Consider the following 23957-nt stretch of genomic DNA (forward strand, 5'->3'; position numbering starts at 1 on the left):
ACACATACACACACACACATACACACACACACATACACACACATACACACACACACACAAAAGAAGATAGCATTAGTGTCTTAGTTAGAGTTTTATTGCTGTGAAGAGACACTATGACCATGGCACCTCTTATAAAGGAAAACAATTCATTGGACTGTCTTATAGTTCCAGAGGTTCAATCCATTACTGTCATGGTGAGAAGCATGGCAGTGTGCGGGCAGACATGGTGCTGGAGAAGGAGCTGAGAGTTCTACATCTTGATCTACAGGCATCAAAAGGACACTGTGTGTCACACTGGACATAGCTTGAGCATATAAGCCCTCAAAGCCCACCCCACAGTGACACACCTCCTCCAACAAGACCACAGCTCCTGATAGCGCCACTCCCTAGAGCCAAGCATTCAAACACATGCATCTGTGGGGGATTTTCTGCTCAAACCACCACAGTTGGGGAGACTAATAAGAAGGGGATTAGTAAGAACGTGAGGGAGCTAAGAGGGTACCAGGGCGTGAATATATCAAAATATGATATGTACAGATATTAAAAAGTTATAATGAAACCTATGCTAAGTAATTAGCATATTCTAGTAAAAATAATAAAGAGAATCTTAATAAGTTGCTAGCAAGACCTTATCTGTGGATTTTCTTAAGAAAAAAATAAAGGAATGGGCCAGGCAAGTTGGTACTGTCCATAATTCTAGCACTTGGGAGGGTGAGATAAGAAGATCATAAGTTCAAGACCAGTCCATACCACATATCAAATTTAAATCCAACCTGTGCTATATAGAAAGACTTTGCGTTAAAACTAATTTTAGAAAGTTTTTTTTTTTGGGGGGGAGCATTGAGACAGGGTTTCTCTATGTATCCCTAGGTGTCCTGGAACTCATTCTGTAGACTAGGCTGGCCTCAAACTCACAGAGACCCACCTCACTCTGCTTCCCAAGTCTGAGATGAAATGTATGTGCCACCACTATCCTAAAACAATTTTTAAAGCAAAACTGAAGACTTGGGGAAAACTGAAGGTTTTATTTGTTAATAATTTCCGTTAGCATGCCACAGAATAGATTTCATTGTGACATTTTCACACCTGTTTATCACTGTGCCATTGTACTTAGATCATATTCATCCCCACTGTACCTATATCCCCCCTACCCACCCCCACTGACCCCCTTCCCTTTTTGTTACCAAGTCATATTATTTTAAAAATAAAGTTTTCACGTATGAGAGAATAGTGTATGACATTTATCTTTGTGAGTCTGGATAATTTTATTTAATATGAAGATCTCTGGTTCCATCCATTTCTTTGCAAGCAACATAACTTCATTCTTCCTTCCTGAAGAGGGTGTGCCATGTTTCTTCATCCACTCATCTGCTGAAGGGTTTTGAAGCTGCTTCCATACCTTGGCTACTGTGAACAGTGCTGAGACACACACAGACCAGCAGGGGTTTCTCACCAACAAAGTTTAGTCCAAGAACTATTTGGTCCTGGTTAAGGATGCTAAGAAGCTAAGGTTCTTGTCTACATTTAATAAGGTGGACTCTTGGAAGAGGTTAGGGCCCAGCAATATTTTTACAAACACTGTAATTATTATACACAGTACTTTATAAACTATGATAAGATTTCTTCTTTCTTTCTTTTTTCCTTTCTTTGTCTTTTTCTTTCTTCTTTAGATAAGGTCTCTTTACATAGCTCTGACTGGCCTGGAACTCACTATGTAGTCCAGGCTAGCCACCTTCCTATGATCCACATTACTATGCCAAGTTGGGGAGTGGGGAGGATTAAAGGCATCCTCCACTCTCAACCCCCCACCCCCAACAAGATTCCTAATGTCTATTCTAAGTCTTACCTTTTTTAACCACAAGGTGGCTCTATAGAGGTGAAGGTTTCAGGACCCTTATGAGAACACTTAATCTTTGGTCAGAAAGCAGGCTTTAATGATGTCACTCTAATGCTACTGTCAATGTCACTAGTATTACCAGTGTTCATCTGCACCATGTGCTGTGCCAAAAATGGTATGCACATAGTCTGGCTAAGGATTGCTAATGTCTATTAGCTAAACATCTCTAGGAAAAAGTTAAGACTTGTTGCTTCTAGGGAGAGCACATAGCCCGAGGAAATAGGGATGTTTTCCGATAGCTGACTTTAGAAGAGCTGGTCTTGGATGTATACCTTACTTGTATGGTTTGAGGAAGGTCTAAAAAAGTGGATGTCTGGGTGTAGAAGCCCAGTGGGAAAAGTTCACCTACCGTGCATGAATAAGGCTGTGGGTTCAATCCCCACCACTGCCCTACGCAGGAAGAGAGAGACTGGAGTGGAGGTGGAAGGGAAAGGAGGGAGGGAGAAAAGAAAACAAGAAAAGAAAAAAGGAAAAAGGAAAAAAAGCACAGAAATTTGCCAGAGTTGGCTGTGCACACCTGTAATCACAGCACCAAGGTGACTGAGGCAGGAGGACTGCAGTGTGTTCAGGGCCTGCTTAGTGAGACCCTGGGGTGGGGATGGAAAGGGGAAGAAAGAGAGAGAGAGAGAGAGAGAGAGAGAGAGAGAGAGAGAGAGAGCTGTAAATAAAGAAGTAACAATTTGGTGCTGGGCTTGGAGAGTGTGTGTGTGTGTGTGTGTGTGTGTGTGTGTGCTGTGTGTATGTGATGAATTTGTGATGTGTGTGAGTGTGTGTGTTTATTAGCAAGGCTCTGCTGAGCATCTATGAGGCATTGTATTTAACAAATTACTAAAAGGTATTTAAAAGTAATGGTTAATCATTTGGGCACTGAGAAGGGCAAGGTTCAACATTCTCTGGGTGCTTTAGGTTTGTCTTTGTTCAGACAAAATCATTCTGAATAACCTTGTCTGAGGGTACCTGTTAAGACTGCTTATATCCATATCTAATAGCTGAATAGCAGGTCCTAGGCAGAGGTGCTGATCAGTTGCCAAATGACAGATACTCTTTTTTTTTCTTCCTCAATTTGTTTTGCTTTTGTTTTTGTTCTCTCTCTTGATCTCTCTCCCTACCCCCTCTCTTCTTTCTTTTCTTCTCATCATCCACAAGGTAATTCTTGCTCTGGAGGAGATTTATGCTGTCCCTGCAGCCCTGCAGCCAAGGTTCAAATCTGACTCTTACACAGGCAGTATAGGACCTTGCCTAGCCTTGGAAATGAGGAAGCAATTCATACATACTTGTCAGTCTTGGGCCTCAGGACCACAGGAATTTTTCCCTTTGTTCTTAACACAAGCTGATTAGCAGAGGTGGGTTTTGACATACATACTGTGAAACCTCCAAGGGGGAAGATAGCTTAGATCCTAGAACATCAGTTCAACCTAGCCTGGAAGAGCCAAGGTCAAATCTGGATTTGTGTCCTGTACTGAACCAGCAAACCCTGTAAAGAAAAGAAGGGGGAGGGGAATAGTGTTCCCTGGTCTCTGTCACACTACTCAGTGTTTGCAGTATTCGCAGAATTTCAGCCTTCTCAACTCTGGGGATACTTGTACAAATGCACAGATGCCTCCCAGATTTATCAAGTATAATGAAATCAAAATGTAGGGTCATGGACTTAGGTCAAAAGTTCAGGCTGATGTGCTGATAAATTTAAAAAACAGTAAGAATCTGAATAAAGCAACACTGAACAGCTCATCCAGGGCAGCGTTGGAACACACCAGAGAACCAGGCGAATCTACAATCACCGCCACTGAATGCAGCACGTAATAGCAATCATGAAATTCCCTCAGCCGGGAGGGCCCCTTTTGTGCAGTTCCGCTAACGCAGCAACCCTCCTGCTATATAGACCGGCCACGCTCTGGCTGGACACTGAACTCACCACGGGTCAGCCAGCCATGGGGAAGGTGAGCAGAATGCAAACTGAACGAAAAGTCAGACTGAACGGCCTTATCCCAAGAAGCAAATGATCTCATTCAGAATTGCTTTTCCTTTACAGATCACCTTCTACGAGGACCGCGGCTTCCAGGGCCGCTGCTATGAGTGCAGCAGCGACTGCCCCAACCTGCAGACTTATTTCAGCCGCTGCAACTCCATCCGCGTGGACAGTGGCTGCTGGATGATCTATGAGCGGCCCAACTACCAGGGCCACCAGTACTTCCTGAGACGTGGAGAGTACCCTGACTACCAGCAGTGGATGGGTTTCAGCGACTCCATCCGCTCCTGTCGCCTCATCCCTCAAGTGAGTCCTGTTTGACTTCATTTCTTGCTGCCCAGGGGTCCTCACTGTTTTACTGATGTGGGATCCAGAGAGTAGGGTTTTTTTTTTTCTGCAGAAGTGTCTAAGGGTTAAGTGGTCCTCAAATGCCTGCCTAAGTCCATGGGGATACAAGCAGGAAGACAGAATTATAAGGAAGAAGCCACTTACAGAAGGTCCAGTTATTCTTTATCGTTGCTACCATTAGGTTAATCAAAAGTTGTCCCCGTGAATGTAATCTTATGCATGGATATAACACAAAATTTGTGATTGGGAAGCTGGTTGGGCATGAGAGGTAATTACATCCATCAGACTGATTTTTATGTATTTAATAAAGGGATTTCCAATAAATTAGTTAATTAAACTTTATTGTGGAGTAGAAAAGATTGAAAAGTACAGTTATCAGAAACTGTACAGGCAGAACTCAATTTTGAAAATGATAATTTTTTTTTAATTTTGAAAATCGGCTATGTTCTCATTATAAGTGGTTATTTAAATCAACTTTCCACCAAAGTATATGATTTTTCTGAACTCTGCTTTAGCCAGGCATAATGATATCCTGTATTCCTAGTGTCCAGGAAGCTGAGGCAAAAGTATCTTGAGTTTGATGACAATCTAGGTTATAAAATAAGCAGAATGAGACAGATAAAAATTATGTAAATTCAGTACTAAGTTATGAAATTCTCAAAAAACAAAAATGTTAATAAAAAATTTCATATTTTAAAGATGGACTTTTATGTATATAAATATATATATAACTCAGAAAATACTGGCTGAAATATATTATTTGTATACCCTCCAACATACAGCTTAGAAAGAACATAGGAAATTGTGAATTAAGATATTTGAATTTTTGATGAGCTCAAATTCACTTTTAATATCTTAAAAGGTCCACCTCCTAGATCAGTGGGTTCTCAAACTTCCTAATGCCACAACCCTTTAATAAAAGTCCTTATGTCGTGGTGACCCCGAGCCATAAAATTACTTTTGTTGCTATTTCCTAACTGTAATTTTGCTACTGTTATGTATCATAATATGATACATATCTGTGTTTTCTAATGGTCTTAAGCCATCCCTGTAAAACAGTCATTGGACTTACACCCTCCTCCCACCCCGCCCCTGTCAAACCACCCCCCCTCCGAGGTCGATTGAGAACCACTGTCCTAAATGAAAACCGAAACCTGGTTGTCTGTAATGCTAGCAGGAGATCAATGCATAACTCTCCAAAATTTCACAGGCTCAGATCTTACTCCAACAGTCTCCTGCTTGGTTGCGTTCTGAAAGAGACTCAATTGCTTTTTCTTATCTTGCTTTGTGTGACCCCAGCAGACAGGTTCCCACAGGATGCGGCTGTATGAGAAAGAAGATCACAAAGGCATCATGATGGAGCTGAGTGAGGATTGCTCCTGCATCCAGGATCGCTTCCACCTCAGTGAGGTGCGCTCGCTGCACGTGCTGGAGGGCTGCTGGGTTCTCTATGAGATGCCCAACTACCGAGGCCGCCAGTATCTGCTGAGGCCTCAAGAGTACCGGCGCTACCAGGACTGGGGAGCTGTAGACGCTAAGGCGGGCTCTTTGCGGAGAGTGGTAGATTTATACTAAAATAGGTTAACGCTACCATTTTCTCATTTTGGAACCTAATAAAGTATTTAGTTTGTATTGTTGGCAAACCCTGACTTCTGTTATTCTTTCGTTGTGTGCAAATCCACGCACCTGTAAACGCTCCCTACAAAAGGTTGAGCCGAGAATGGAGAAGTTAGGGTGTTCAAGAACTTTTCACTTGTGTTAATTTTGAACAAGTCTTAGATGGCTGGGGATATATGTATGTACCTCAGTGATAGAGCTTTTATTCAGTGTGTACAAGCTCCTGGCCTCAATCCCTAGCACTACCAGAAAGAAAAGAAAAATGTTCAGGCAGAGGGAGGGCATACCTGGTGTGGTGGGGAGGGTATATCATGTGGGGGAGGGTATACCTGCCTAATAATGAAAGGCCAGGTCAAGCTGAAGACACCACAAGAAGGCTACTAGAGAGAAAGCAGTTAGCTGACACCCTTCCTTGAAGAATAATATCACCAATGTTGTCTTTTAATCCAGGAAGTGATTAGAGTTCAGTTTTGACAAACAGCCTATCAGGACTCGCAAGAGAACTAATTTCACTTACTGTAGAGCACAATATTACCTACATAAGGCTAGGGGTGCCACCACCCTTGCAAAGTTAAAACCCACTTCCTTCTGAAACCATTTCCAGTGAGAACGATTCTTAGCCACCCAATCTAAACAATCCTCCATTGACGCTCTTCCTGTTGGGCGGTAATAATGCAGGCCTTTAATCCCAGCACTCAGGAGGCAGAGGCAAGGGGATATCTGAGGTCAAGGAGGCCAGCCTGTCTACAGAGCAAGTTCCAGGACAGCCAGAGTTTCTACACAGAGAAACCCTGTTTGGGAGGTGGACATATGGGACTTTCTTCCCAAGTTATTTTGGGTTGTATCAAGTTGCTGATTATATTAGTTATCTTTCTATTTTGTCATCAAAAGGAACTTATGAAAGAAAGCATGCATTTAAGCTTATAGTTCCAGAAGGGAGTCCATAATGGCAGGCCAGCCCAGACAGTCAAGAGATCATATCTTCAACTGCAAAAGCACACACTGGGAGCAAACTGGAAGTGGGTGAAGGCTGCAAATTCTCAGCCCACCCCAGTGACAAACTTCCTTCCCTGAGGCCATTCCTCCCAATACCTTCTCCAAGCTCTCCCACCTTCTAGGGGCCAAGTGTTGACATTTGTGAGACCGTGGAGATTTCAAACCACAACAATTAAAGCTGACTATCACAAGCCACTCATAACCTTACCTATGATAAATTCTATCAATAGAGAAGCAGAAAAATCCTCCTAATACCAGATAATCCTCACTTATATTTGGTAGGCACCCTTCTAGGATTCTTCCCTTGTTTGCAGAGCTGAAATAGACAACACATGTTAATTTTCAATGTTTATTTGTTTGTTACAAGATAGGACCTCACTGCGTTGCTTGTGCTAGCTTCGTGAGTGATAGGATTATAAGTGGGTATCACTGTGTAGGGCTGTATGCTGTGTTAAAGAACTGTAATACATATGGAGTTATATTTAAGTCAATATCTTATTCTGTTTCACAGCTTAGTGGCATGCATTGTTTGGAGGTTAAATCATTACACCGTTTCCTCATTGGTTACTGGGCTCTTAGACACAAAGGTACAAACATATCATTATACATATCATTATACATGGACTCCCTCATGTTGACATTCCATAACTGTATGACAGACAGCAGATCCTGCCTTCAGCCTCTAGCTGGAGGACGGGGGACAAAAGGACCCATTCTGTCCCACAGTGCCCTTCTTCCTTGCTGTCCCTCTAGTCCCTAGCTATCTTTCCCTCTACTCCCATCTCCAAACCACTGAGGTGCAGTCATAAAGAATCATACAGTACTCTCTGGGTGTTTAGAAATGAATTTTATCAATGACTCAGTCCAGTCTGGGCTCCTGTGCTAATGGTATTTAAGATTCATGTATCACTTTTCCAATAAATAAACATCAGAAGTGATCAAAGTTTGTTGTTTGTTTGGTTGTTTGTTTGGTTTGGTTTGGTTTGGTTTGGTTTGGTTTGGTTTGGTTTTGGTTTTTTAAGACAGTATTTCTTTGAATCTCCTGAAACTTGCTCTGTAGACCAGGCTGGACTCAAATTTGGAGATCCTCTTGCCTCTGCTTCCCAAGTACTGGGATTAACAATGTATGCTGCCACCTCCAGATTTGTATTTATTTGTAAATGTATCAAGAGATGTTAGATGTATACAAAGAACTTGGGGGAGGTATGGCAGGGGATGGGAGTCGTGTTTTTTTAATGTGTCTATAATTATCTTTCTAAAATTACTCTAATTTAAAACTCTATGTGTAATATGATTTTCAAATTTACATTTATATAAATGAAATGATTATTTCTTTGTAAGTAAAACCAAACTGCTATATTCGTTCTGTCTGATTCTTCACAACCTTAACAAGTCTTTATTCATAGAGACCTGCCCTGCAACACAATGGCCAGGATGTGGGCAAGCCAGGATGTGGAGTCTCCATCCTCTATTTGATGATCCAACTACTTTTTAAAATGCCTTATTTTCTGTCTTTCTCTCAAACCAAGTTACAATGAGCTTGTTGCTTCTTTCAAATTTCAAGAGAGAAACACTGAGGAGCCCGGTTCCCATCGCTTTCACAGTATGATGCCTTTCCTGGTGAATCATACATCTCAGCAGAAGGTCTGGGGCTAACAATGGTTACCCACACTTGCAGGTGACTGTGGCACATGGGGAGGAAGGGGTTGCAGCAAGATTACTTCATTTAAAGTTAAATGACATGCAAAGCAAGAAAATAAGCTGTTTCTATGAGGAGTGTGTGTGCGTGCGTGCGTGCGTGCGTGTGTGTGTGTGTGTGTGTGTGTGTGTGTGTCATGAACAAGCACAAGTGATCTTAACCCAGGATGACCTTAAACTTACAGCAAACCCCATTGCCTCAGCTTACCAAGTACTGGGATTATAGGTGTGAGGAAGAACATTATTTTGAAGGCTTTAAAAAAAGAATGGATCCTATAAGAAGCCTCTATCCTAGACAAATTAAGTCTCTAGGTGAAAATAAAATACTATTTTTGCTAGATTAAATAACTCACCAGGTTCTTACAGCTAGTCAGGAGAGGCAATGCTGCCCCAGTTCATGTAGATCAAAAGTTCTTAACTCTGTGGTGATTCCCAACATGGAGGAATGCATTTCTGACATGATTCTAGGGCTGGATTTGGAAACGTTAACAGACAGATGAACCCAAATGTTCCTCTATTGTTTTACATTCTTCAAACTAAGAAGTTCTCATCATTTCAGGTTCTACCAAACCAAATTTCTTCCATTGGACAAACATAATAATGCCATTTTGTTTTGTTTTAGTTGTTTTTTGGATAAGCAAAGGCATTTAAAACAAAAGCAAAAATAAACTAATCACTCTCTATTCTTACACTGTTTTGCAAAACATTTACAAAAGGGAATTTTAACTACCCCAACTACAGAAGTCCCTAATAAAATATGCTGCTGGCCAAGTTCCCCACACTTAGCAACTAGACTTGATACTTTCTCAACTTTCTATATTTTCTCAACTGGTCAAAGCAGCCGGGTTTGAGACAGGATCTCTCTATGAAGCCCTGGCTGGCCTGGAACTCAAACTCACAGAAACTTGCCTGCTTCTGTCTCCCAGGTACTGGGACCAAAAACATGTAGCCCTACATCCAGCTGAGTTTGAAAACTCTTGTATGGAGTTGAAAGTTGGTGACTTCAAATGCCAAGCAGATGACATAAATCTATGATGAAAAACTTGTTTTGTTTTGTTTTGTTTTGTTTTAAGAAAAACAGTAAGGAATGATTGTGGATAAATATAAAAATAAAATTATAAAAATATTAAATGTGTAAAAAATTTACAAATATATAAAATTATAAAAAGTATGGGCTAATCTAGAACATTACAATACCCATCTAATGCCACACCCAAGTACATCTGCTTCTGCTGTCCCCATGGTACCAGTCCTCACTTCCAGGCTAGTGTGAAACCTGGGGGGATCCCCAAACCACAGACCCCACAGTAATCCTCTGTGTCCCCTCTCTCCTCAAGAGAACACCTTAGTATTATGGAGCTTGGAAAAATAAGAGAAGAAAACCCCAATAAAGGATGGTAAGCACATTTTCTCTCCATTCCAGTGGAACAAGACTCTCAGATTCATAAAACATGTTGAGCTGTCAGAAATCAGGAAAACAATATTTCTCATACTTCATTTTGCTTGTACTTCATTTATACTAACTACACGGATTATTTCCAGTGCATATATCAAAACCCTAGCTTGAGATATTCTCTTCTTGTATCACTTTTTTAAAAATTACTTAAATAACTAGGGACTGATCATAGGTCTCTTTCTGAACGAGACATCAGTGAAGGCAGGGGTACATGCTCATCTCCAGTTCCCCTTTCAGTGACAGCCCCAGTCATCCCAGAGAGCTTGGAAAGAGTTCTGTGGTTTAAGGATCTCACACCTTACACACGTTCACGTCACATACCATGTTCAACATGTGGACATTGAGTCTAACATGACCTTGTTACCAATGGAGCTTTCTGCCAGCATTTAAACCAAGCCACCCTTTGACCCAACCATTAGCCTTTCTGCTCTGTAAGAAGTCTGGGGTATTGCCCTGGCTTGTTCAGCCTGGGGCTGACATAAAGCCACCACAATGATCAAGAAAAATCCTCTTGTTTGGGCAGATGTGTTCAAATCTAATTCATGTCAACGAAGGCAGTGGATTCCTCCTGTATACACATGTACCCCTTGTGGTATTTTCTTCCTAAGGCATTCAGTCAGACTTTCAGTTGCTCTGACTAATAGTTATCTCATATTTTACAATGCTGCCTACCCCCAGAACCCTAGACTCAGAAACAACTCTGACAAACTTAACACTTTATTATTGAAAGGGCTCTAATTATAATGCTTGTCTGTGTGAGACATCCTGTCTACCTACCCTCCACTTTCATAAGTGAATTTGTAACATGTGTCTACAGGTGATCATCAGGAAGCCAGAAACCAGAAAATAATAACTGAAATCGCCATATTGCACATAGTTGTGGTTTCAAGTTTGTTAAGCCCCCCACTTAGAGAGATGGATGAGTGAAAGGCACGGCTTGGTCCTTCCGTGGGGTAACAGAACTGTGAATAATTCTTTAAACATGAAAGAAGCTAGACTTGACAGACAGCTTCCACTCTGGTGCTCTTTCCGGCTCATCAAGCTTTTCTAAGTCAATAAATCCTCCCTAAAGTCTTCCTAGATGGCCCGCTTCTGGGCATTTATCCCTTCCTCCGGCTGCAGCAGCCATGACTCCTCTAGTCTGTTTCCTCAGGGTGAAACACACTGTTTACACCTGTCTTCCACAGAATGAAAGCATCCCCCAGATCCCACCAGGACCCTGCACCTTGGGAATTGGTTTTCTTTTATAATCTAAGGCATGGTGCGTTTTTTTGTCTTTGGTGGATCAGGTTTTCTCACTTCCTCAGACTTTCTCTTTTAGTTCTGCAATTAAGCATCTTAAAACTATTTTCCCGTTCAAATGCAGAACCACTCATTGCTAAAAAGAGATGGTCTACTTTGCCTCCTGCTTCCAACAAAGTCACAAACAATACTGAAGACTGATGGCTCATTTGGGATTTCAGTTTGGTTTGGTTTTTCACTGTGAGAGTGTGAAATTCTATAAACTCCCTTGGTGAAAATAATCCAAGTTGCTACAATCTTTAATTCTAAAAGGGCTTGATCTCCAAAGGACTTGAGATTTTCACCATTCATTCCTATTAATCTATGTTGAGGGTTGGGGAGCCCACGAGCAATATAGCAGCTCTTACAGACAACTTACATTCACGACGTTAGCCGTTATCTAGTATAGACAACTTACACTTACCACATTAAGGCGCTATCTGCTCCCCACTTACACGTTTTTGTTTTGTCCAACTATACAAAGAAGAGTGTGGTCTATCTATGGAATGGCTGAAGCCCTGCTTCTATTATTAAATAAACAATGTGCCAAATTACTTTTTTTTTCAAACAATCTCATTAGCATCAGCTAGTGATCACAACCTGAATACTCCAGAGTGAATAGAACCAAAACCCACAATGAATCCCGTGGGCTATGACAGCAAAGAGAAAAGAGCAGAACATGAACGTGCCCTGCCCCCCGCGGGCCCCTTTTGTGCTGTTTCTGCCAACGCAGCAGACCTCCTGCTATATAGACCCGCTGCGCCCAGCCCCACTCACCCAACAGAACCATCCCATCACCCACAAACACCAGCCATGGGGAAGGTGAGCCCAGGAGTCCCAGGGCCTGGGAAGGGACCTTCCCTAGGGGTCCAGGCCACATCAGGCCTCTGAACCTTGCCTTGCCTTACAGATCACCTTCTATGAGGACCGCGGCTTCCAGGGCCGCCACTATGAGTGCAGCACTGACCATTCCAACCTGCAGCCCTACTTCAGCCGCTGCAACTCTGTGCGTGTGGACAGTGGCTGCTGGATGCTCTATGAGCAGCCCAACTTCACAGGCTGCCAGTACTTCCTGCGTCGCGGGGACTACCCTGACTACCAGCAGTGGATGGGTTTCAGTGACTCCATCCGCTCCTGCCGCCTCATCCCCCACGTGAGTCTAGATTCTCATCAAGACTGAGGCACTGAGGACCCTGACTGCAGTTGCCAGTATAAGGTTAAATGTTCGAAGTAGAGCTGAGCCTAGTTGGAAAAAAAATCCATAACTAGAATTGATTAGATCAATAGTTCCACGACGTCCAAAAAGCAAAGTGCTACCCGGTTAAAAATTGGTCCATAAGTATTTGTGGAGTAAGAACCCTTTGGCTGCAAGGGGGCTGTATGAAATCTGAGTCCTGTCTTGCAATCATTTAGGATGGAAAAATAGAATGACTAAATATGCTATACTGTGGCTACTGAACACAGCAGTAATATGTTTCAAGTCTCCTTCCTCTTTTTGTCCCGTACGTGCATATCCTGGGCTTCCTCCATCTAATCCAGTCAAAGTCCTTTCAACACAAAGCAATACAGATGTTTTACAGCTGAAAAATGGTCCTTGGGCTTACTGATTTTATCTTTCTCCCCCCCCCCCGGTATATTTATAAATTATTACCTATATAGTCATTGTTGTCTGATACTTAAGATAATGAATATTTTAATATATCTTAATATAAAAACATTTCCCCCTGATGGCAAACCAAGTAGCAAGAAGCTGTTGAAGGTCATAATTTTGCTCTGGTGCCTGTTTCACCGTGTGCTGCATAGGAGGTGGCTCCGGCCAGCAGGTTCTGAACACATTCACAGTTCCTTCTCCATTTCCTCATCCTTCCTGATCTTAGAACATCCCAGAAGCTGCTCTCGTAGTGATGGGTTTATAAGTAGCTTTAGTTAATTAATGTGTTTATTATCTATTTCAAATGGCTTGACACAGCTGAGGCCGTCCTAAGGCATTAGAATTACTTCATCAGTGTTTTTCTCCTGTTTCTGGGCCTGCTAGGCCGGCTCTCACCGGATCAGACTGTACGAGAGGGAGGAGTACAGAGGCCAGATGGTAGAGTTCACTGAGGACTGCCCCTCTCTCCAGGACCGAGTCCACTTCAACGAGATCTATTCCCTCAATGTGCTGGAGGGCTGCTGGGTCCTCTACGAGTTGCCCAACTACCGGGGGCGACAGTACCTGCTGAGGCCCGGGGAGTACAGGCGCTACCACGACTGGGGCGCCATGAATGCCAGGGTGGGCTCTCTGAGGAGAGTCATGGATTTCTATTAAATTGGTTTTTTACTCTACCCTTTCTCCATCTGGAAGCTAATAAAATATTTTCTGTGTGTTCCTGGCACTGATTTGCTTCTGTTTTTTTCTTTTGTCTTATCTCCTGTTTGCTTATGTTTATTGGTTCAGAACAGGGTCTCACTATTTAGCCCATGCTAGCCCCAAACTTGAGATCCCTGTGTGAGTATGTGCATGTGTGCATGTAAATGTATGTGTGATGCATGTACATATGTGTGTGCATGTGTGTGATCTGTGCATGTGAATGTGGTGTGTGTGCATGTACGTGATGTGTGCATGTGTGTGTTGTGGGAGCATGTGTGTGTGATGCATGTGCATGTGTGTACATGTGTGTGTAATATATGTGCATATGAATGTGTGATGTGTGTGCATGTGAATGTGTGATGCACGTGCATGTATATGATGTATGTATATGTGCAATGTGTGTGCATTTGAGTGTGTGATATATGTGATATGTGTGCATGTGTGCGATGTATGTGTCATGTGCATGTGAGTACATGTGTGTGCATATGTTGTGATGTATGTGCATGCATATGATGTATATGCATGTGTGTGCATGTGTGTGCACATGTGTACACATGTGTATGATGTGCTTATATGTGTACAGCCCATACATACAGAGGCTAGAGGTTAACATGGCTGTTACTTGAGAGCCATCTATCTTGGTTCCCTTTAAAACAGGCCTCTTGCTGGCCAGGACTTCAATTCATAGGTCAGAATGATTGGGCAGAGAGGCCCAGAGAGATTCCTCTCTCTGATACCCTGATGCTTGATTTACAGACAGCAGCCATCATGCTGGGATTTTTACATGGGTTCTGAGCTTCAGACTCAGTCCTCATGATTGCACAGTAAGTGAGCCATCTCTCTAGCTCAAACTTAAGATGCTTTTCAACCTTCCCACTGCCACAATTACAGATGTGCACCACCCTGCCAGGCTCATTATTTTACTTAAATGTAAGATAAATTTTATTTTGCACACACACACACTATAAGTGGCAACCAAACTGATAATCAAAAAGAAGATTCTCACAACAGAAATACACCACCATACAAGGAGAGCTTTACTATTTATAAAACGTCTTTATGGGCTAGAAAGCTGCCTCAGAGGTTAAAGGCACTTTTGCAGAGGAAAAGTCAAGTTCCCAGCACCAATATGGTGACTCACCATTGTTTATAACTCCAGTTCCAGAGGATGCAACACCCTCTCCCAGCACAGGCAGGCAGATGGTACGTGTACACACATGCAGGCAGAACACTCACCTAAAATAAAGCTTTTAAAAAAGTAAAAGCAAAATAACCCTCATCCCACTATTTCATTTGAGTTTCCAGACTTGAAAAAACATTTTGCCTCCAAATGACTAGGAATCTGTCCTATGTTCAGTTTCTTTGAGGGGTAACCATCTGGAAGCCAAGTTCAAACAGGGTGTCCCCAGCTTTTAAAATCAGGTTTCTGACTCTGGGTACCATAAAGAGTTTCAGAGTATGTTTTTCTTTATTTTCTTTTTTATGTGGCCAAGGATTTTGCCTGAATGTGTGTCTGTGTACCTCTTGCATGACTGGGGCTCACAGAGGCTGTTGGGCCCCCTAGAACCTGAGTTAGAGTTGTGAACAGCCATGTGGGAATTGAACTAGATCCTCCTTTGGGAATAGCAGTCAGTGCTCCTAACCACTGAGCCATCTCTCCAGGACATTCAGAGAATTCCTGGTTCCCCAAACACTGTATGAAAAGGATGAGTTTGCAGATCTCTGCCAGACTCCCTTTCTGCTGAGGTGGTCACCTGACACAAATGTGGCCATTGAAATGTAAGAGGAATGTACTTAGTAGAAGGGAAAACGTCCCCTTTCCCAACTGAAAGATATATCTCCATTACTTTGATCATCTTACATCTAGAAGGTGACAATTACGAAGGAAGGGACATGAAATTTTTAGAGATGCTGACCTTGATGTCCTCAAAACTCCAATTCAACACCAACAACCTTGAGACTTCTAGTAATGAGGTAAAAATAAACCCGTGTGTGCATAATAAACGCCTCAAGCAGTGTCCCATCGTCTTTAGTTCAATGTACATGTGTACTTGAGATAGAATAAAAACAAGATTTTTGAGAAATTGCCGATTTTCAGTATGGAATTGTGAAACCGTGATAGGTTTCTGGTAAAGCTCTGGCTTAGAGATAGCCCGAGACACACCCTCTACCTGTGGAGGGGCTAGTAGGAGCGTTGCCCTACATGACTGAGTGGCGCAGATCAAATGGAGGTCTTAAACCATGTGTCAGGAATCTGGAATCGGGGGCGTGGCAAGATATGTGCGGTCCCTCACAGGCAATGGACACCTGTTGGGTCTCCGGCTATCTCTAAGCCAGTGCTCTACCGGAGACCAAATCATCCTATCACAGTCCCACATGGAATCAGGGAGATTTACACTAAAGTAATGACATCACACATTTCAGATTCTTACCATGGGATTAATGCAAACAGCCAACAACAGTTGAGTTGTTTTAGGGTGGTGGTGGAGCACCCTTTTAATCCAGCACTCAGGAGGCAGAGACAGTCAGATCTCTGAGTTTGAGGAAAGCCTGGTGTACAAATTAAGTTCCAGGACAGTCAGGGACACAAAGAGAAACCCTATCTCAAAGAACAACCAAAAAAAACAAAAAACAAAAAACAAAAAACCAAAACAAAAAAAAAAAAAAACCAACGACAAACAAAAAACAAAGAAAGAAGGAAAGAATTAAACTTATAACTTCATCCCTTGTATATACATGCCTATTTACAAAGTTATGTATGTTTATACAATCTGTACATATACAACATACGCACATATGCACACATGCTAACACACTATGCATAAGGTTTTAAGAAACTAAGACCTATATTCATTTATGTTGGTTCTTTCTTTGCCTCTTGCATTTCCTAACTTCTCTTCTGTTGTACTGCTGTTGCAATTGCTAGTTTTGTTGTTGTTGTTGTTGTTTTAAGAAAAGAATGTTCTTGTTGATATTCTGCCTCCATGGTGGCCTCTCTCCATCCATAGATACACTGGACCACATAAGAGCCCTGGATCGCTTACAAGAAGTTCCACATGAGGGCCAATGTGTGATCTCTTACGGTCAGATCCAGATGATCATGGTGGCTGGGGCATTTCTCCACGTGGTGCTGGCTACACATTTGGACAAGATATTTCTGAAACATTTAACCATGCCAACAGTTTCACACTGATGTCTCGTGCTCACCACAAGACACCAGTAATGGAAGGATACAACTGGTGCCATGATGGGAATGTGGTCACCATCTTTAGTGCACCCAATTATTGCTACCCCTGTGGAAACCAGGCTGCTATCCTGGAATTAGACAACACTTTAAAGTACTCTCTTCTTCAGTTTGACCCAGCACCTTGTCGTGGAGAGCCTCACGTGACCCGGCGCACCCCAGACTGCTTCCTATAAATCCCTCCCCAGGACCTGTCTTTGTATGTGGAAGTATACCCAGCTTTTAAATATATATATATATATATATATATATATATATATATATATATATAACAACAGTTATCTGTGTGTCTCTGCAACAAATTGTGATATGTCTTGACATTAAACACATCATGGACCAAAACGTGCCATACTAATGATGAGCGGCTAGCAGTCTGAACTTGGTGCACTGTCGCAGAGGAGTCGGCCCAGCAGCTTGCCTGCTGTACTGCAGGAACCATTTTCCTTGACTGGTTACGCAAAAAGGGTCACTGACTGCTTCATCTCCTTTGCGATTACTTGGAAATTTAGTTACAAGTTTAACTGGCATGGATTATGGAGTTGGAGTTTTATTTTTAAGAACTTACAAGCTGATTGCCACTTAAATTCATAACTTTTTATTTTATTGAAATGTATGACTAACTGAAGAAGAGATTCTTGGGAGTATGTTGCCATAACATTAAAGAGATTTCCTTTAAAGTTTCCTAAAGTAAATTACTGTTGGATGTTGATCTGCATATTTCTGTATATTTGTCATGACAGTGCTTGCATCCTATTTGGTGTACCGAACAAATAAAAATTTCAATTTAGAGAAAAAAAAAAGAATGTTCTTGTTAGTACTTAAAAACACAGATCTGATTATATCATCTCTCTTCTCCACAGGATGGAGCTCCAGTCCAGAACCATGAACATGGGCAAAAGCTGGGAGCTGAGGAGGTCATAGGCCCTAGTTGGAAAGCTCCTCCTGTTGTTTTTGTGAAATGGATATAATATACCTGTTGTATTGCCTTCTGAATAATTACTTTAATCCCATATGTTAATGCTAATACTGGCTGTGTTCAGAAGAGCTTCTTTTTGCAGTAGGCAGCAGTAGCTGCAGAGAGAGACTCATGACTGTCGGTCAAAGCCCTGATATTAAGTGACTACTGGATGCTCAGCCATGAATGGGACTGCTATAGTGCACTGCCCAAGGTTCAGGGAGCGCTGTGGAAAAGAGAGCAGAGAAACTGTCAAAACCAGAGGATGAGGGCAAAGTGTGGAAAACGCCATCTTTTCATCATAGCCTTCATCTTAGTTAAGCTTCTACCACTATGATAAAATACCATGAACAAGGCAACTTATAAAAGCAAGTGTTTAATTTGGCTTCTGGTTTCAGAGGGTCAGAGTCCAAGATGGCACACAAAGGGACAGCTGAGAGCTCTCCTCTTGTCCTCTTGATTCTAAAATGTGAGCCAGAGAGAGAGAGAGAGAGAGAGAGAGAGAGAGAGAGAGAGGAAGAGAGACAGAGACAGAGACAGAGACAGAGACAGAGACAGAGAAACAGAGAGAGCAAGTGAGCACTGGGCATCACAGGAGTCTTTTGAAACCTCAAACTCCACACCCAGTGGCATACTTCCTCCAACAAGACCAAATCTCCTAATCCTCTCCAAACAGTTCCACCAACTGGGGACCAAGTATTTAAATATGTAAGCCTGTGGGGCCATTCTCGTTCAAACCACCACACATGACACTTTTGAACTCATAGCAACTGTAATTGCCTATACAAAACCTACATAACATCAACATCCTGTCTGGGGACTGAGGAAAGTCCAGGAGAGCAATTAATGGTTGCTGAGAGAGAAAGAGGAATTTCTTCAGTGGTGTAACCATTGGTAAGGGGCATAGGTTCCTTTAAACAGACTTTCATCCAACCTTAGCATGTAGGACAACTCAGAAAAGTATAGTGAATGGATGGAATCTACTGTATGATAAAAATGCCACAAACACCATTTAGTTGCCGTCAATAAGAAATTTACTTATTTTTTTAAAAATCCAAACGCTGGCATTGTCCAGAAAATTTTAACAGGTTTATTAATAATTGTTATAAAGTTGAACTGTTGAAATCTATTCGCTGAAACATTTTGCTTGCATTAATGCTTTACATCTTGCATTTATATTAAAAACTCACACACAAATGAACGTGGAGAAACTGCCAATACCTAATTCTGTCCCCTATGTTTCCACTCACAATCATATACTTAGGTACCTTCGACCTCATGAAAAAAAAAAAAAAACATTCAGAACTACTGATAATCGAAGAGGAGGAAAAAATTTTTTTATGAGAATGAAATATTTCCCCTCATAGCGGACTCTCAAGCATGCTCTCCACTTACGCGGCGAGCTAGCTGGATATCTTTTGGCACAATTGTTACACATTTGGCATGGATAACACACAGGTTGGTATCTAAAAAGGCCAACCACATAGGCCTCACTTGCCTCCTGCAAAGCACCAATAGCTGCACTCTGGAAGTGCAAATCTCTTTTGAAATCCTGAAAGGGAGTTCAATGGACTTCTGCTAGCATCTGGTTTCAGAGCGCCACAGTACCAGGCTTCTAACGATGAGATTTCTTCATCCCTCCAGTAGAGGGCGCACTCTTGTGAGCAGCTTTCGTAGCCAATTGTTTACTGGGTGCTTTACCACCATCGGTGGATTTGCGGAGCAGTCTGCTTTGTAGGAGCCATGGTACGAGCCTCCTTACCCCCTTTCTGCTTAGGTTGAAGCTCTGAGAGCGAGACACTGGCGTTAGGGAGTGGCCGTGGCTCAGCGAAGGCTGCAAACACCAAGTAGACTTGTTCTAATGCAGCAGTCTCTGGAGGTATACACACACACACACACACACACACACACACACACACACACACAGAGGGAGAGGGGGAGGGGGGAGGGGGGAGGGGGAGGGATTGATTTTGATTCTCTCTGGCTGGTGGCCGAGGGGAAGGGAGGGCCACAAATAGTAATGTTATTATTTTATGTACTATTAAACACATAGAAGAAATTTAAGTCTAAATGCTTTTAAGTTCTCTTATAATCCTTGAAATTCACATACCACTGGGGGGGGGGGGGGAGGCAACTGAGATGGAATCTACGGTTGACACTTTCACAGTTTCTGAGTTGTCCTAATAACATTATGAGCGAGCCGCTGGAGACATAGCCCAGCATTTAAGAACACTTACTATTCTTCCAGAGGATCAGGGTTCAGATCCCAACACCCACATGGTGGTTCACAACTCTCGGTAACTCCAATTCCAGGAGATTCCCATGCTCTCTTCTGACTTCCCCTGTCACTGAACACACATGTTGTATATACATATATTCAGACATATATACACATAAAATGAGTAATTTGAAAGAAAAGAATGTCTAGGAGCAGCAGAGAAGCCTGGCACAGGAACACTACCAGGCTGAAGTCCCAGCAGAAAGGACGCTGAAACTAGAGGAAAGTATCCCCAAGAACAGCCAGGATGCTATAACAAGGTAGCGTCTCAGAAACAAAATAACAACAAAATTACAGCAGGAGAAAAAAGTGAACTAACTTTAGATCCAGTGAGTCTTATGCCAAGGATGCTTAAGAAACAGGCTCTAAAAAACAGGAAATATTACATGCAAACTGTTTATTTGGGGAGTCATAGCAATAAAAAAATGAGAGATGGCCAGTCTTCTGTAGCATAGGAATAGTAAGCTATGGAGCTTTTATAATGAGCATCTTTCAGAGAATATTTAGGAAATAAATCATAATCTGGAATATGTTTGATATAGTTGTAACTCACATTTAAAAATTCAAGATTATGATGTAATTGTTACCTCAGCACTTTATATATTTTTGCTGAAATGCAACAGCGTTTTTGTTATTGTACTGTTATTTATTTGTATTGTATAAACAAGTTGGCTTCATTATGACATTTTCACGCATGCTTGTGATGTATTTAGATCATGTTCATACACATTCTTTTTACCCTTTCTGCTGCTAAGCCCCCGCGCTGACTAGTTTCCTATACAAAAGGTTCCCTATGCTTTTACATTGTTTTAAAAATCTAGATTCGGCATATAAGAAAAGATATGCAACATCTGTCTTTCTGAGTCTGACAGATTTTACTTACCATGAGGATTTCAAATTCTATCCATTTCCTTGTCTATGACATAATGTCATTCTTCTTTATGGCTGAATAAAACTTCATATCTTACTTTATTTAGCCATTTGCCCAGTAATGGGCACAGGGCTGATTCCATACCTGGACTATAATAATAGTTCCATGATAAACATGGGTGTGAAACACAACACAATTTTAGTATAGTTGATTGTGAGTGTGAGTGTGAGTGTGGTGTGTGTACGTGTGTGTGAGAGGGTATGTGTAGAGGCCAGAGGAGGGCATCTGACATCCTCCTCCATCACCCCCTGCCTTTGAGGCAGGCTCCCTCCCTGAACTCAGAGTGCTTGTTTATTAGGCGCCATAAGAACCTCGCCCCAAGATGGCGAACCTCGCCCCAAGATGGTGATGGCCACCCGAGGGCCGAGTGATAAACAAGTCCTTATTAGGTGTGAAGGCTGTGCTTCAAGGTGGCCTGACCTTACGCAAGCGTCACGAGCCTATGGAGAGATGATACGTGGCATGAGTTCATGGGCTCCTGGCAGGGTTTATAAGCTGCGCCCGGGAAGGGATGGGGACTCGCCATCTTGACTACCAACTGCTAAGCATCCTGAGTAAACTGCTGTGTGAAGGAACCGGTTGTTCCGTGTCTTAGTTCCTGCTGGTCAGGGTTGGCGCGGCACACTTGTTTTCATCAAGGCTGACAGCCAGCCCCAGCAGTCCTCCTGTCTCCTCCTACACACAGCAGTGGGTTTCCAGAATTGAGGCCATGCCCAGCTTATTCCATAGGTGCTGGGATCTGAGCTCAGATCCTCACAGTAGTACGAAAAGCACTCTTACACACAGAACCATCTTTCCAGCCCCCCAGTAACAGCAGTTTTCAAGTGAAGCACCCGCTCCTCTGTTTTGATTTTGAAGTAAATATTTCCATCACCCAAAATGCTGACATATAAGAAAAACTTTAAAAATAAACAATAAGCTACTCTTAGTTCTATTTCCTACGGAAGTAGGTGTTGTGTAAGCAGGGGTGACATTTTGGTTCATGTGGTGTGAAGTATATCTGACCCATTCACAATGTTTGATACACGCTGGGCGTGTGCTGGTAGACTCGCCCAGCATTCCAGACTGCAATTTTCCCCTCATTAAACAGCATCTCCCCATTCCCCACACCCCAGCACCTGACAAGCATCATTTATTTTATTTCCTGTCAAATAAATGAAATCATAGCAGACCTGTTCTTTCTCTTCTGGCTCCTTCAATTAGTTTAATGTATTTTCTCTGCTGAGTGACTTGTTAAAGCCATTTTGAAAACATGAGCCCCCTACCCTTTTCTTCAGGATTCCTGACTTGATTCCATTGGTTTACACGTCTGGTACCACACACTATTTTTATTACCATAGCTTTGTAATGAATTTTAAAATCAGGAAATATGAGCCTCCCCCCCCCCCAATTTGTTCTTTTCCAAGTTTGTTTTGGCTGTTTGGATCCTTTGAGAAGTCAGGTAAATCTCGGGGAACATTTTTAAGTTTCTGGATAAAAGATTGCTGGGATTTTGTCAGAGTTTCCTGGACTCTGTAGATTACTTTGGGTAGTTGTGACATCTTAATGATATTAAAGGTTCTGATCCAGAGCACAACATTTTTATACACTTGTTTATAACGTCTTTATTTTTATCTTCAGAAGTGTTTTTTGAAGTTTTATCTGCAATACACTCACTTTCTCCCCTTAACGTACGGTGAACATTTTCTATATCTTTAAATAAATTCTCAGAAATTTTAAAGATGATTTTGATGGTCACATGGCAACTCATCGAGCACGTTTCATAATTTATTTAATTAACTTACTATTTGGACATTTCTTTTATATCTAACTTTTAGATAAGCTGCCACTTCTTTGCATGTACCTTAAACCATTTCCTTCAGACAGATTTTAGAGGTGTACATATTAAATCAAAGGAATGAGGACTGAACTTTTTAAAATATACATCAACAGCCAGCCGGTGGTGGCACACGCCTTTAATGCCAGCACTCAGGAGGCAGAGGCAGGTAGAGCTCTGAGTTCGAGGTCAGCCTGGTCTACATAATGAGTTCTAGGTCAGCTAGGGATACACAGAGAAACCCTGTCCTCGAAAAACAAACAAACAAAATACATCAACAAGGGCTGGAGAAATAACCAGCAGTTAAGAACCCTGGATTTTCTTCCTGAGGACTCAATTCCAGTACATGCACAGTGACTCAGAGCTATTTGTGACTCCAGTTTCAAGGGATACAACCTCCATTTTCTGACTACTGTAAGCATTGTGATACATGTACATAGATCCAAGCCAAATGCTCAGACACATAATTTTTTTTATTATAAATAAATAAATAATAAAAAATATACATCAATGGTGCCTTGTTTGGGTGCAAAGTCCTGTTTTTGTTTCTCCTGCTCATTTATAAATCTCAAATTCATAATTTTTAAAAGACAAGGATGTGACCAGGCTTATAACTCAATCAAGTTATTATTATTATTATTATTATTATTATTATTATTATTATTGGATCAGTTAACTTTGCTCAGGGAAAATAATTTTCAGTATGCCACCCAGGTGGTAAGAGTCCCTGCAGCTTCCCCAGAGGTAGTTCCCAAGGCCAAGGGGAAGGAGACGTTCGCTGGTGGCAGCTGTAGGTTAATCTTAGCTATCAAAATTAGCCGAGTGGGTCAGCTGACACCTGCTGGTAGAGATAGGACGCTAAGAAGCATGTTGCATTTCTCTGGACAGTCCCATACATCAGAATGTTTCAGCCAGAATGTCGACCTTGTGCCGAGGTTGAGAGGCCTTGCTTTAAAGAGCATGAGGTACCTGTTGCTGTTGGGGGGGGTGGTCTAGGGAACAGGAGGAGAGGGTCCAGCCCCTTTAGCCAGTGCACTCACTACAGGACAATCAGGGTTTAGGTTGTATGATTCCAAATGTCCTTCTTACAGGTTGTTATCGTGCATTTGTCGGCAGCTCGAACA

General features: G+C 42.0%; 2 protein-coding genes across 3 annotated transcripts in view; both read left to right on the forward strand.

Moving 5' to 3' along the window:
* Positions 1 to 13634, forward strand: part of LOC117705391 (gamma-crystallin D) — a 763352-nt gene extending 749718 nt beyond the window's left edge. Inside the window, exons 2-4 of the mRNA XM_034498011.2 lie at positions 12050 to 12081; positions 12170 to 12412; positions 13295 to 13634. Of these exons, the coding sequence (XP_034353902.1) occupies positions 12073 to 12081; positions 12170 to 12412; positions 13295 to 13567 (525 nt within the window). The 5' untranslated portion in view covers positions 12050 to 12072 and the 3' untranslated portion in view covers positions 13568 to 13634. The remainder of the gene's footprint in view (positions 1 to 12049; positions 12082 to 12169; positions 12413 to 13294) is intronic.
* LOC117705390 (gamma-crystallin C) lies at positions 3804 to 5854 on the forward strand. Of its 2 annotated transcripts, none has more exons than XM_034498009.2 (3): positions 3804 to 3834; positions 3927 to 4169; positions 5511 to 5854. In XM_034498009.2, the coding sequence occupies exons 1-3, from the start codon at positions 3826 to 3828 to the stop codon at positions 5784 to 5786; spliced, it is 528 nt and encodes a 175-aa protein (XP_034353900.1). In that variant the 5' UTR covers positions 3804 to 3825; the 3' UTR covers positions 5787 to 5854. The 2 variants fall into 2 exon arrangements, with proteins under 2 accessions (XP_034353900.1, XP_034353901.1); XM_034498010.2 differs by having other exon boundaries at positions 5514 to 5854.
* Positions 13635 to 23957: the final 10323 nt, after the last annotated feature.

The sequence above is a fragment of the Arvicanthis niloticus genome, chromosome 3 (genome assembly GCF_011762505.2).
Source record: "Arvicanthis niloticus isolate mArvNil1 chromosome 3, mArvNil1.pat.X, whole genome shotgun sequence".
Taxonomy (NCBI): domain Eukaryota; kingdom Metazoa; phylum Chordata; class Mammalia; order Rodentia; family Muridae; genus Arvicanthis; species Arvicanthis niloticus.